General features: G+C 36.5%; 1 protein-coding gene across 8 annotated transcripts in view; it reads right to left on the bottom strand.

Moving 5' to 3' along the window:
• Positions 1 to 15,676, bottom strand: part of MAP2K4 (mitogen-activated protein kinase kinase 4) — a 120,750-nt gene that overhangs the window by 72,125 nt on the left and 32,949 nt on the right. For 5 of the 8 annotated variants that reach the window (XM_005582927.5, XM_005582928.5, XM_074018613.1 and 2 more), the window contains one exon: positions 14,901 to 15,003. The exons of 2 other annotated variants lie outside the window; for them this stretch is intronic. In XM_005582927.5, coding sequence (XP_005582984.1) covers positions 14,901 to 15,003 — 103 coding nt within the window. Of the gene's footprint in view, positions 1 to 310; positions 402 to 14,900; positions 15,004 to 15,676 lie in introns of those variants that run through there. One more of the 8 variants, XM_074018610.1, reaches the window with a different exon arrangement.

The raw sequence follows: 15,676 nt of genomic DNA, 5'->3' as shown, positions 1-15,676 counted from the left end.
AACCGCTATCTGTAAGAACCTTTTATTATTTAATTAGTTTTAAGTATGTTTTCTCCTCTTATTTCACTATCACATTCTTCTCCCTCAATCATCTGATCTTGATTTCTTCCCAATGCTATCAAATATACCTTCTTTCCCAAATCATTTCTTCCTTCTTTTTCCTAAGCAACTTTGACTCTATCAAGCCAGCATATACTAAAATGCCCCAAGCTGTTTTACTGTCTCCTCAGCATATATATATATATACACACACACACACACATATATATGACTAATCTTCCTTAGACGGGAAAATAAAGGTAAGACATACCCTGCACACCACTGCAACTGTTCTTCTGTGTCCGTACTGTTACGATCTCTAGATGAATACTGCTTTATGCATCCTTCTGCAATGCAGCTCTGTTAATTCCGGAAATTTCCACAGTAAACTCGGTCTGTCAGTTACCATGGAAACTGCCTGCTTCCTGGCACTACTAACAAATGAGTATCTTTGCTGTGATCTAAGATGAGGCAAAAGGAAGAACTGAAAAATGAAATGTCCAGAAGAATGGCTCAAACACTGTAAATAGAAAATTTCAAATTCTGATATTCATATTTAGTGAACAGAATGTATTAGACAAATTAGATAAGTCTGCAGTATTTTGAAGTAGTACTGATTTATAAAATACAAAGAAATGTTTTATCACCACGGAAAAGAGTAACATTACAGAGAACAAGACAAACATTCATGTTTGCATCACGCTGCTATTGACTGTTTCCTAAGAGCTGATCTTGTGTCAGTTGTACTCAAAGTTTACTCTTAGAACAGTTTTTCTGGGCTATGCTTCTTCAAGAAAAGGTAAGCAAAACTGCCCTAAATCTATAGGCTACATGTTTTCATGAGATCCTTTCCCTGTTTAGGCTCCAATTTCCAGTGGCAGCTAAAACCTCTTCCCAAGTATGTAAGAAATTAAGAGTAGTTTAAAGTATAACTCGGGAGCTTTTGCCAAGAGGGTAGCTTTACTAGCATTCTCAGAACATTAGACATAGCCAACCATAATTCCTTCCCAACTGCACTCTGAAACAATGCTAGATTTCTATAACATCACATACTACCAGTTTGCTTCCTAATTATCAAGCATCTTTTAATTTTTGCCTGTCCCTCCTCTTCTATCCAACCTCTAAATGTTACATTTTCTTGGGGCTCAGCCCTGGACCCAATTTTCTCATCAAAATACATTCTCACTCTCTATTCCTAGGCAACCCTTTCATCTATATGCCAGCAATTCTCAACTTTTTTTCTCCAATCTACAACCTCACCTCTGGCACCAGACTCATATTTTCAACACCACAGTATGTGATACATGCACATAAGCACAGACACACATGTACACATACACATACATATATACACACACACTATATATATATATATGTTTTGATATCACTAATAAAATATGTCACACGTATCTCAAACTTAGTATATCTAAAACTCAATCTTGCCCTATGACCCCCATTTATGGATGCTCCATACCCAGTAGTCTCCATCACAGTAATCGCAGCTGAACCCATTAATTCAAGCCAGAATTCTACAAGTCACTATGAACACCTTCCTCCTTGTCACCATCTATAAATTATCACCAATATTTATTAATTACTTCCAAAATTTCTTCACAGTCTCTCTCTACCTCAACTGTCATCAATTTAATATTATTAAAGTCATAATAGATGACTATTATGCTTTAGCTATATTACCACAGCTTTATCAGGTCTCCCTAACTATATTCTTACCTCCTTTCAATACATATGCCACACAGCAGCCAGAATAATTAGACTGTAAATAATCAGTTTAGATTGTAAATCACTCAACTGCTTATAGCTCCCCACTACACTCTGGATGTCATCCAGTTCTTTATCTACAAGGCCCTATATTATGTGGCCCATCTCTCCATATCTAACTGTCTCTACAACTTTAATCTAAATTTGTTTTTCCTTTCTCATTCAGTCATCTTTCATGTGAACTGCCATTCCTTCCATTCCATGACAAGTTGAATATTTCCCACCTTGGTAATTTCAAATACATGCTATTCCTTCCACTTGGAACACTCATCAATCCCTCCCCCAAATCTAGTAAAATTCACTCAGGTTTAGAAGCCTTCACTGACTACATTTTCACCACCCTCCTTCTAAATTAGGCCCATATTTCATTCTCTCATTAGCACCTGGTTCTCTTTCTTTAATAGCATGTAGGTGATTATAATTTTATACACACACACATACACACATCTTTGTCTACCTCTAAATCTCAAGCTTCATGAAGTAACAATCACATCTCTTTTTTCAACATGAAATACCTATGCCCACACCATAGTAACTAGCAGAAGGCAGACATTCAACAAACATTTGCTAAATGTATGAAAGAACACGTACTGGATTGCTTTGGTTTCTGGCAACTATGACTTGCTCCCAAAGCTTTGATGTTCTCCCTGGACTCTATGAGATATCCCTACAGCCATTCTCCAATTCCCCTTTTCTGGCATCTACTCAAACCCCAAGGAATACACCTCTTATATCCGACTTCTGCAGCTCCTCAGTCAGGAAAAAGGTTCATCTGTGTAAACCCGCAGTGCTCTCTGTACCAGTGGCCCTAAGAAGAAGCAAATTTGCACCCCAAGGTTCATTTGGTAACGTCTGCAGACATTTTGGCTGTCACAGCTAGTAGGGAGCTTGTGTTACTGACATCTAGTGGGACGCCACTAAACTAAACATCCTACCATGCACAGGACGATGGCCTCCCACAACAAAGAATTTTCCAATCTAATATCTCAATAGTAACAAGGTTGAGAAGACACAGCTACTTCCAGTCTCTCCTATGACAAGGGCTGAAAATTACCAATCTATAAAGAAGTAAACATTGGTTAATTTTTAAAAGTACATTTCACCAGCACAAAGTTGTCCTCTAAAACACTGTTTTTAATTAAACAATGAAAATAATCTAAATAGCTATCAATAAGGAAACATAATACACCTATACAATGAAATGAATACTATACAACTAAGAATAGGATATGTGCGTGGGGCACAGTGGCTCACCCCTGTAATCCCAGCACTTCAGGAGGCCGAGGCGGGTGGATCACTTGAGGCCAGGAGTTCAAGACCAGCCTGGCCAACATGGTGAAACCCCATCTTTACCAAAAAATACAAAAATTAGCCAGGTGTGGTAGTGCATGCCTATAACCCAGCTTCTTGGGAGGCTGAGGCACAAGAATCAGTTGAACCTGGGAGGTGGAGGTTGCGGGGAGCTGAGATCGCACCACAGCACTCCAGCCTGGGCAAGAGTGAGAAAATATCAAAAAACAAAAAAGAAGAAGAAGAAGAGGAGGAGGAGGAAAAGGGTATGGGTTAATTCAGAAATATTTTCAAGACGTACTAAGTTATTAAGTCAATAAAAACTCAAGCTACAAAAAAGTGCAGAAAAAAGCTGCTATTGTGTGTAAATATTCTTTAAGGATCTATATAAATTATTATGTATTCTGACATATAATAAGCTTTTGTGCAAGGCATTTTACATTTAATAGGGTTATCTTTGGAAATAAATATTAAGGGCACGAAGCTTATTTTTTGTTTTATAACTTTCTGCACCAACTGAATTATCTTACCAGAAGCAGGTACTACTGATTTTTTAAAGGGTAACATGAACTACCTGGATGATAAGATAATGGGCCATTTTGGCTTTCTTCTTTATACTTTTTCTGTATTAAAAAAAGAAAGAAATGTTATTTTTAAAGCACACTGAAAACATGTCCCCACACATTTTAGGGAACTCTAGCTACTTAGGGGTACACTATACCTGATGTGGTGCAACAGATACTCTAGATTAATCCTCAAAAGAAACTTGATAACCTTCTTAAAAATTTCACTCTTTTGAATTTTTGAGAAGGGTTCTTCCAAACATCATGAAAAGGGAAACCACATGGGCAGAAATAAAATTGATCACAATATTGTTCCACAGGCATGAAAGCTGAATTCAATAAAAACACAGTGTTCACATATGTATCAGGTCATCTAAATTGTTGAAATGTATAGGTGCTTTGAGAACAAGGACAGAAAACCACAAATACTGTTCAGAGAGACTAAAAAAACTATCAATATAATTTTTATTGTTACTGGCTGGGCACGGCGGCTCAAGCCTGTAATCCCAGACTGTGGGAGGCGAGTCAGACAGATCACCTGAGGTCAAGAGTGTGAGACAAGCCTGGCCAACATGGCAAAACCCCGTTTCTACTAAAAATACAAAAATTAGGCCAGGCCCAGTGGCTTATGCCTGCAATCTCAGCACTGTGGGAGGCTGAGGTAGGCGGATCACCTGAGGACCAGCCTGGCCAAAATGGCGAAACCTTGTCTCTACTAAAAATACAAAAAACTAGCCAGGCACAGTGGTATGGGCCTGTAATCCCAGCTACTTGGGAGGCTGAGGCAGGAGAATCACTTCAACCCAGTAGGCGGAGGTTGCAGTGAGCCGAGATCGCACCATTGCACTCCAGCCTGGGTGACAGAGCGAGACTCCGTCTCAAAAAAAACCCAATAATAATAATAATAATATATGTATATATATTATTGTTATTGTTCTGGATTGCTTTTTAAATTGAGGCATCATTTACATATAGTGAGATGCACAAAACATAAGCATATGTGGCTCAATGAGTTTTGCCAATGCAGGCACCTTTCTATTTCACAAAATATAGCAAGATATAGAGCATTCCATCACCCCAGAAAATTCCCTGGTTCCCTGGTGCCATTCTTGTCAATCTCCTCCAGAGGCAAACACTGATCTGATTTCAATCACCAGAGATCAGTCCTGCCTCTCTCGATTTCACAGAGATAGAATCAGTATGTTCTCTTTTGTGTCTGGCTTCTTCTGCTTAGCATTTTCAGGGATTCATCAATATGGTTGCAGGTATCAGTATTTTCTCCACTTTACTGAGGAAGAGTATTTTATTAAATAATATACCACAATTTGTTTCTTCGTTCTTCCATTATTGAACACTCTGGGTTCTTTCTAATTTGGAGGGTATTCCGAATAAACTTTCCATGAACATTCACTTACAAATCTTTCTGAGAGTGTTTTCATCTTAGGCAAATAACAACAAGTAGGACTGCTGGGTCAGGAGGCAGGTGCTGATTTATTTTATTAAAAACCTAGCAAAGAGTTTTCTAACGTGGCTGTACCATTTTCTGTTTCCTCAACAATACAGGAAAATTCTGCTTACACCACATATTTGCCAAGATATTGCCTGGTCTTTTAAATTCTAGCCCTTCGGGTGGAGGTGTAGTGGTATTACCTTTTTATTTCAGTCTGCACTTCTCTTATTACTAATGTTCTTACGGCTGTTTCTCACATACTTATCCATTCCAATACCTTCTTTGTAAACTGTCTATCAGAGTCTTTAAACCATTTTTTTAAAATGGGTTGTTTGGGCTGGCCCAGTGGTTCAATGCCAGTAGTCCTAGCACTCTGGGAGGCCGAGGCAGGGGGATCACTTAAGGAGAGTTCAAAACCAGCCTGTGCAACATAGCAAGATCCCACCTCTACAAAAAAAATTTTTTAAATGAGTCAGGCGTGATGGAATGTGCCTGTAGTCCCAGCTACTCTGGAGGCTGAGGCAGGAGGATCGCTGGAACCCAGAAGTTCAAGGTTGCAGTAAGCTATGATGCACTCCAGCTTTGGTGACAGAGATTCTGTCTCAAAAACAAAAAAGTAAACTGGCTTGTTTTGAGTTGTAGTTCATTATACATACAAAAGTCCTTTATCAGATATATATACATTGTGAATGTTTTCTTCTCTCTCTCCCTCCCCCTACCCCTCTCCTCCTCCTTGCTCCCCGCCGCCCGCCTCGACAGAATTTTGCTCTTGTCACCCAGGATAGAGTGCAGTGGTGCGATCTCTGCTCACTGCAACCTCCGTCTCCCAGGTTCAAGCAATTCTCTCGCCTCAGCCTCCCAAGTAGCTGGGGTTACAGCCATGCAATACCACGCCCAGCTAATTTTGTATTTTAGTAGACATGGGGTTTTAGCATTTTGGTCAGGCTGGTCTTGAACTCCTGACCTCAAGTGACCTGCCCACCTCGGCCTCCCAAAGTGCTAGGATTACAGGCATGAGCCACCGCGCCTAGCCTTGCCTGTTTATTTTCTTTAAAAACTTTTGATGAGCAGAAATTTTTAATTTCGATACAATCCAATTTATTATTTTTTAGTAGTTTCTTTGTCCTATCAAAGAAATTTTTGCCCATGCCAGACAATAAACATATTTTGCATGTTTTCTTTTAGAAGCTTTATAGAGTTTTTGCTTTTACTTTTAGGTCAATAAATCATCTTGAGGTAATTTTTGCATATGGTGTGAAGTAGAAATTAAGATTTATCTTTTCAAACCTTTTTCCAGTTTGTTCCATCACCATGAAAAGCCTATCTTTTTTTCCCATTGAACTGTACAAGCATCAAAGTCAAAAATAAATTGACTATACATGTGTGTTTGTCTACTGGACTTTCTATTACATTCCATTGATCTATTTGTTTATCCTCAATATCCTTCCACCAAGCCTTAATTACTGCAGCTTGTAGGTTGTACTTGTAGGCTGACTGTGTTACAGTCAACCTTGAAATCAGGTTGTTTTAAGTCCTCCAACTTACTGTTTTACAAAATTGTTTTTGGCTAGGTCCTTTCCATTTTCATACATATTTTAGAATCAAAATGTCACATTATACATATTTTAAAAGTCTGATGGGATTTCACTGAATCGATATAGCAATGTAAGAAGAACACACATCCCAGATGAATAAAAGAATAATAAATTGTCTTTCCCAGAATGAAAGAGTGGTTTCTAGATTGAAAGAGTCCACTGAGAGCAAACTACAAGGAAAAAGAAAGGTAAGGGGAGGAGGGGAAGGAGGGAGAAGACTGGGAAAAGGGAACAGGGGAGGTGTACGGGGGGAAGAATGCAAATATATCAAGATTTCAGACACTGGGGAAAAAGAAAAAGCCCCACAATAAATCACAAAAGAAAAAAGAGGTTACATACAAAGGTTCTTGAATCAAAGTCACATCTAATGTTTCAAAGTAACCATGGAAAACAGAAAACACTGTCAAAATACAAACACAATTCTGGAAAAAAATTTCTACCCCAGAATTCTATACCCAATAAAACTGCTAATCTATTATGAGGGTTATTTATTTAAAGACATTTTCAAGGCCAAGCAGTGGTTCATGCCTGTAATTCCAGCATTCTGGGAGGCCGAGGAAGGAAGACAGCTTGAGTTCGAGACCATCCTGGGCAACATAGCAAGACCCCGTCCTCTACAAAATAATTCGAAAATGAGCCAGGCATGGTGGCACATGCCTGTAGTGCCAGTTACTCAGGAGGCTAAGGTAGGAGAATCACTTGAGTCCAGTTGTTCAAGACTGCAGCAAGCTATGATAGCACCATTTACTCCAGCCAGGGAAACAGAACAAGACCCTGTCTGAAAAAAGACAAAGGCATATTCAGGCACACAAACACCAAAAAGCTTAAGAAATAGTTAAAAACTACTAAGAAAGAATTATTATCTCAGGAAGACTTAGAATATACACTCTACCAAAATGAGAGTGGGAACGCGAAAAATAAAACAAAAAGATAAAATCCCAGAAACAGAGAATCAGAATCAGGCATTCACAAAACAATGGCAACAGCCCTGTGAAGCAGGCCTCAAGTTTAACTACTCCAGATTAAAGCAAGAGTATGGCTAGATAGCTAACTCAAAAAAAAAAGGTGGGGGAGGAGAGGGGAAGAACTGAGTGATCAACTGATGTATTTAATTACGTTCAGAGAAGATTCACAGTGAACCATAAATGAGGCGGTTATTAACTCTGGGGAAAACAAATTTGCTCAAGAACAATAATATAATCATACTGTTACTCAGTTGTAGATTAAAAAAAAAAAAAAACACTGAAAAAAAGTTACCTTTATATAGAAAATTTCCTTAATAATAGATAAAAGTTTCCAGAAATATACATACTATAAAGGCAAAAGGTCTTACAATATTCTGATTGAAATCAGAACTCAAAAACGTATGACTGCCTGATTAGAAATGGTTGGAACACTCATCAACAGCTAAGAAGTCAGCTATATCTTCAAGGAACAGCACTTGGAAGTACTGTTGGTTAAAAACCCAGGGCTATCTTCTAATGTCTGCCTCGGTCTCTGATTCAAGAACAAAGACAATTTATAATACCAAAAGCACACAAGTCAACAGCATGTATCATTAATCTATGCAAATATATATTCCAGAATTAGCATCCACCACCTCAGCTATAAACATCCAGCTTGAACGGAATGTGAATCTCAAGGGGGAAAGGGCCCACAAAGAGAATCAGTTCTACCAACTTCTATTACCACTGCTACCTCTGTAGAGAATCACTTCTCCAGTGAATTGCTGACTTACGGAAATGTACCACAGCTTCAGGTACGCTGAGGTACAATGTGGGACTAAAGATAAGATTGAATATCCCTAAACCGTAACTTTAAGAAGTACAATGATCTAAGCTTTAAAGATTATCCCAAACACAGCATCATTATTTACTAGAGCCAAAAGGTAGAAACAACCCAAATGTCCAACAACAGATAAATGGCTAAACAAAATGCTGCATACACATAACTATAAAATAATAATTATTCACCCTTAAAAAGGGTGGAGAAAGATACATTCTGCAATATGAATGAAACTTGAAGACATTATTTTGAATGAGATTAGCTAGACACAAAATAAATATTGTTATGATTCCACTTATAAGAGGTACCTAAAAAGCAGTTAGATTCACAGAGACAGAAAGTAGAATGGTGGGTGCCAGGGCTGGGAGGAAGGAGAATAAGGACTTACTGCTTAACGGGTACAGAAGTTCAACTGGAGAAGAGGAAAGAGTTCTAGAGATGGATGATGGTGACAAATGCACAACAATGTGAACGTAATTAATCCCAACGAACTGTATACTTAAAATGGTTAAGACAAAAATTTTTACTTTATGTGTATTTACTACAGTAAGAAAAAAGATTCGCAGCAGTAGCGCCAAACCAGTCACACACACACACACACACATGCACACACACACGTCATAGTATTTAACACATTTGAGATTAAACAGCATCTACTAATACACACCCATAAATACTTCTACCATTACTGCTATTTTGTAAAAGTGTTCCACCACAGAAATGTAGAGATTTCATAGTATCATGATTGCTTCAAAAATTTCAGAGATAGAAAAAACCTTCCAAATTCATGTAGATTAGAGGTATTCACACTTAGAAATTCACCAGAGATGTCCTGGGACTATTCTGGAGAATGAAGGCAGACAACGCTACAAGCTCTCTCCCACCTCACAAACACGTCAGTCAGAGAAGGTCCTCCTTTATCTTTTTAGCCTATCAGTCTTGTAGATGAGACTTTATTTAAAGAAAGTAGTGCAAAGCTGGTTTAATTCTCTCCCCTCCCAATTCATTACATAAAATAGTGTATGCCGCTATTCTAATTCAATGCCTAAATTGAGATCAGAATTAAGTGATAAAGTCAAGGTCACAAAGATAACGACAATGCAAGGATAGAAATCCAGACTCCTAAATTTCTACCCATTGCTATTTCTTTTAAAAAACAAATTTTTATTGTATTTTTTAATAGAGACAGAGTCTCTACTCCTACACAGGCTGGAGTGCAGTGGCACACTGTAGCCTCAACCTCCAGGGCTCAACTGACCCTCCCACTTCAGCCTCCCAAGTAGCTGGGGGGACCATAGGTGCATGCCATCACACATGGCTAATTTTTTCTATTTTTGTAGAAATGGGGTTTCGCCATGTTGCCCAGCCTGGTCTCGAACTTCTGGGCTCAAGCAATCCTCCTGCCTCGGCCTCCCAAAGTGTTGGGATTGCAGGTGTGAGCAACTGTGCCCGGCCTCATCATTAATTCTAAGACAGCAACGTTTAAAAGACAAAGTTCTCACAATTTAACCAACAGAAGAAGAAATACTAAGTTTTAAGATAAAGTTCTACTGAGAAGGCTCATCAAGAAATATGAGGAATATTAGTTATTAACTAGGGACTTTGAAACCTCTTTAAACTACTCCTAGATGTTCTATAGCACAACTAAGTGTCTGTTCCAATGCAGTAAACAAAGATAAGGGAGATCCTAGAGATCCTTTTGGTCTAAAGAGAACCCTTTAAACTTAAAACGTGTGGTTCCAAAACGCTTAAGCCCCAAAATGTTATCTGCATTCATCACTATTTATTTCCAGTGTTAACTTTTAAGCTAGTGTTTCTTCTTGACAATTGTGATATGTTATGAAGATAAAAGGGCTGTTCTTTCAGAATAACAATTGTACTGAATACATTCTAAATGATTCAGTACACTGAGAGCACTCAACCATAACTCACCATCATGAAAACACAGAATGTTTACCAGAATATCTACTTCTGTTTGTCAAATTCATATACACAACATGATTTTGACACAAGTCGGCCACATTTATAAGAATATCCCTAGAGTATCAAAAAGACTTATAGTGTCTAGTAGAATCCAAACCTGATGAAAATTTAAAAGGTAGCCACACATTTTTCCTTTGCTCTTTCTTCGTACTCTTTGGCTATCCAGTTTAATCTTTCATTTTAAAAGCCAAGGGGCAAAATGTTAGTGGGTACAAGAGTCTCTATTATAATATGCATTTTCTGTCAGAAATATTTATAATTTTAATCAATGATAATTAAAAATCAAGGTTTCCTGTTCAGGTTGTCTCCTCATCCTCCAAGAACCCCCCCCCCAAAATCCTTTTTTTAAGGAAATAAGCAATAAACAAATTAAAAGAATTAAATTTCCGAATGCCTGAGAGTAGATAAAAATGTATCACAAAGAAAAACTAATTGATTTCAAGAGAAGGAACTCTAGTTTAAAAGACTGATCAGTTAACTGCATAGAATGCAGGACCTTGTATAGACCTTACTTCAAACTATTAAAAATAAAAAAACTAATGAGGTCATCTGCTTATTTGATGATATTAAAGAATTATTTATTCTTCTAGATGTAGCAATGGTACTATGATTATGTCTTTAAAAAGCAGCTCTTATCTTTTATAAATGCATACTAAAATATTTATAGATTTCATAACATCTGAGATTTGGTTAAAACTAAGGGGTTGGAGGAAAAGATAAAACAACAATGGCCATGCTACTAACTGCTGAAGCTGTTAAAGCTGATTGACAGTAAAGACAGATTCATCTACCACTTTACTTTTACTTTTGCAATTTTCCATAATAAAAGGTTTAAAAATAAACAGAGAGAAAAAACTATAACCTGTAACAGATGGTAGGAGGCAGACATGCAATGAATATGAGAGATAAATCATGGTCCCAATAGAACCCTGGATCAGAGAGAATTCATGGTCAGAAGAAATGAAGGCCTAGAAACCGGAGTTAATTAAACTTCTTTCTGTAAGGAAGGTCTAGGCCAGGCACTTTGGGAGGCTGAGGAGGGAGGATCCCTTGAGTCTAGGAGTTCAAGACCAGCCTGGGCAATATAGTGAGACTCTGCCACTTAAAAAACAAACAAACAAACAAACAAAAAAACACTAGAAAATCTAGTCAGTTCCACTTTTCCTCTTTACTCTTCCCCTAAAATAAAAAGGGGACATGTTTTCAAAGAAAACAAACATATCTGGAGAGAACCAGGCTTCCTAAGGTGAATGTTGGCTCTACTAATTCTAGCATTGGTAATATTCCTGGCCTAAGAGCTAGCTCTCAAAATACTCACAGAAAAGTAAAGCCAAGCCCACCAGGTGATGATCCATAACCAAAGCTCCCATTCAAGAAACAATCAAGAACAAGACATGAAAAAAAAAAAATTATAAGATGTGAAAAAAAACTAATGAGAAAGAAAAGGGTCAGAAAAACTGACCCTTGAGGAAATTGATAATTCAAACAACAGAAAAGAATTTTTTAATTCCCTATTTTGCATCCATAAATTAAGAATAGAATCCTAAGAAAATGCCACAATCAACTCTTGGAAAAAAACTGATTGCCAAGATTCCATAGAGGGGATGGAAAATAAAGAAAATCTCCCAGGATACAGAGTAAGAAAACAATGAGACGGAACACATTTTTTTAAAGTCTAAGATACAGGGGATACAGACAGTCCAGCATCCTAGTAACACAAGTTTCAGGAGAAGGTGATAGGAAAAACATGAAGGAATGTACCAAAAGGAAAGCAGCAGCAATTTTCCCAGAAAAAGAGATACATGAATCTTTAAAAGGGTTAATCTGATACATGGGAAGATGATGCAATTTGAGGCTTATCCTCATATAATTATAGAATATCAAGAATAAAGAAAACATGCTAAAAGCTTTCAGTGAGAGAGAAAAATAGGTAATCTATAAATAACATCTCTGCTACAATTAAACACATCTACACATGGTTCACAAAACTTCTCTTGTACACATGCGCTCACCAGAATGCCACTGTCTCTTGTCTTGACTTAACCTTCCCTGCCTGGCTTTCAAAATGCAGTAAAATCTTGTTCTTCTGGGAAACATTTCATCACGCAGGTATCTAAAATGATTTCCCCTCGTGCACTTTAATCTGACATTCACTCCATATTACCTTATGCCTTACTAAAATTACCACAGCCAATTGTCACTTCTTGGAATTTTATTTGAACTGTTGGTTCTCAGAAAAAAAGAACACTGTCTTACAATTTTTTTTTTTAAATCTTGCAAAGGATCCTGCAATCCAGGAGATATCAAATGCCAAGGAGATCTGAAACCAGATCCTGTGACATATCTTAACTTCATTAGGTTGCTTATTTCATCTTATCTTTTCCTAAATTCGTGAACAAGTTTTATATTCACATCCGTAATTATTAAAGTTCAAGGAAATTTTAGGAGAAAAAAACATATAAATGGTAAGAGATATCTTACTTCAAAACTCCCACAAACTACAAGTTATGTTTTTCTAACTGCAAGTACTCATCCTAAACAGAAACTAACAATGGCTTTTAGTGCTGATGGCAAACAACTCAGAGGAACAGTACAAAAGGATACCTTTTGGAAGGGGCTGGGAAGGTAGAGGAGATAATGCTGTTCTAAGTAATAAAACTGTTATCTCTGACCAGTAACAACGCTAGCAGTTACCTATTCCTAACCCAGAACAATTGACCTGTACAATAAAAAACTTCCAACAAAGTCTGGGTCTCAAATTTTTACCAGAATCAAGCTCTAAAGATTCTACCATAAGGTAAAAATACCTATCACCATGTCCTTTCAAACTTTAAATACTTGCTGAGAAGAAACAAAGGATGAGAAACCTAGCTGGCTATAGGTTTATTATAAAACATTAGTTAAGAACAAAACAAAAAATAAAACCTGAACTCAACTTTGGAAGAAAGTTTTTTTCCACCCTGTGTTTACTATTGCTTAAAAAATTTTGCTCCATGAATTCCACATACATAAAGAGACTCCAGAGGGAAGACAGTACAAATAGATGAATGTTTTTCCAGTTCTAATTTAAGTCAGGTTGTCTTTCTCCTTGTCCAAAAAGGCTTTGGAAAAAGAAAGATCTGGTAAGTTTGGTGATTACTGCTACATCCTTTCCTTCTTAGACTTCAAACATATGGTTCAGCTAGTAACTACGGTAACAGAAATGAGCTACGTTAAATAATTAGTTTTGTACTAGCTTTCACAACAAATTCTAAGAAATAAGGAAGGAGGTTCTTTTAAGAATTGTTTCCTTGCTGCTGAAATTCTGACTAATTAATAAATACTAAGTTTCCTTCCTCATGAGAGCCCCTACTTGATGTTTCAGAGAAGATAAAAAGGGTGGGACTCTAGGCTGAGCTCTAACAAGAAGTATAAAATTATGAACACTAATCTAATAAAATTGATAGATAATTGAGAAAAATAAATTGTTACTACACTTCTCATTTAAAATATCTTTCATTCCCTCTAAGGCTACAAGTGAAAGTATAAGTATACATATACATACCATACCCCACTCCCTTCTAGACATTGCTGTTTTTAAAATATTTTAAGCATCTCTTTTGCAAGACACTACCTTCTACCTATTTGTTACTGTTTGTAAATACAATGCATACCAAATTCTGAAAGAAGAGAAAATAGCAATAGAAGTGCCTCTTTGGGAAGAATAAAAGTATTTTAAGCTTAATAAGGTCTAGATGCAAATTGTTGAGAAATTATTATTTTTTTTTAAATAATGTATCTGTCAGCTTTTTAGTCATACCTTACACCACTTGCTTTATAGTTCTCAATATCGAAACTGGCTCAAAATTATTTTTATGGACATGGTTATAAAAGTACAGTCACTGGCCTTCATTTTCATGATAGGTTAGGATGGGAAATAAGAAGAGATTTTTTAATATTTCACATCACTTAGATTCAACTGAAGGCTAATGTAAAATACTGTTCTGAAGGTACTGTTTTATATTAACTAAGATGCTCTAATAATATTTTCACTAAGATGCTACAATATTATTTCTATTGCTTAATTTAAAAATCCAGTAAATCAAATAACCACTGATATCTGTAACTCACATGTACACAATTCTTTCAATTTACTATGACATGGAAATCTTGCAGGAATCTAGCTTATTAAGATGGGGCTCTATTTTGTCACTAAGTGGTGAAGATTTGTACAGTTGGACAGAAGACAGTTAAATTTCCTAAATGCAACCTGCAATTTAACTGGAACTCCAGAAGGAAAAGAATAAACAATATTCCCAGAGAGTTTAGTCAGAGAAATTACACTGACATCTCATAATTGGAAAAATTCATAAAATACAATAACTTTAAAATATTTGCTTGAGTTGAGCCTTTTATTTGATTACCAAGAATACTCACATGTGTGGGTTTTGAACTCCTGTAGGATTGGGATTCAGAGTAAACCTTGCTGTAGATTTGAAAGGTGGATTTGCAAAATTCAACTTCAGTGCTTTGCGTTTACCTGAGAAATAACAAATAAAAAGTAAAAGTTTCAAGTACTACAAAACAGGTACTATTCTGAGGGCATAAGAAAGTCACACCAAAAGGCAAGAGAACTTGCTTTAACAAACAGTTAATATAGGACAATATTTTGAAAGGCAATGAGGAATTTCTCAGAACTAAGAAAAAATAAAATAATCTAAAGTTGTTACTAACTACAAATCATTCACTAGGTATGATACAATAGATAGAATGCTTATCACTTCAAGTTTCCATTATTCAGGGAAGTTAATACTTTTGCAAATGAAAATACTACTATAAAAATCAATGATCTCAGCAGATATACTGAAAAATTCTAAAAATATTACCATCTATCCAGTGTTATACTTAACGCCCTCAGTTTAATAAACATCATTTTCCCTCATTTTAATTAATATAAACTGTTAACAGAGTGAAGAATCTGAAAAATTGCTAAAAACATCATGGTAGAGTAAACTTCAAGTTAGTAACACAAGTATTCTAAATAATTATTTCCGCGAAGCTGTTTCCTTGGGGTAGGAAGGGAAGAGGTACCAACGTTTTTTACTACCCAAGTAAAACCACCATTGTAGAAGAGCAGAAAATGCAAAAAAAGATCAAATATATTAAAAATGTTACATATACATCTATACAATACATAGGGTTAAAATTTTACA

Source organism: Macaca fascicularis, chromosome 16, assembly GCF_037993035.2.
Source record: "Macaca fascicularis isolate 582-1 chromosome 16, T2T-MFA8v1.1".
NCBI classification, from domain to species: domain Eukaryota; kingdom Metazoa; phylum Chordata; class Mammalia; order Primates; family Cercopithecidae; genus Macaca; species Macaca fascicularis.
The sequence above is the reverse complement of the archived record's forward strand: the minus strand, read 5'-3'. Positions and strand labels throughout refer to the sequence as shown.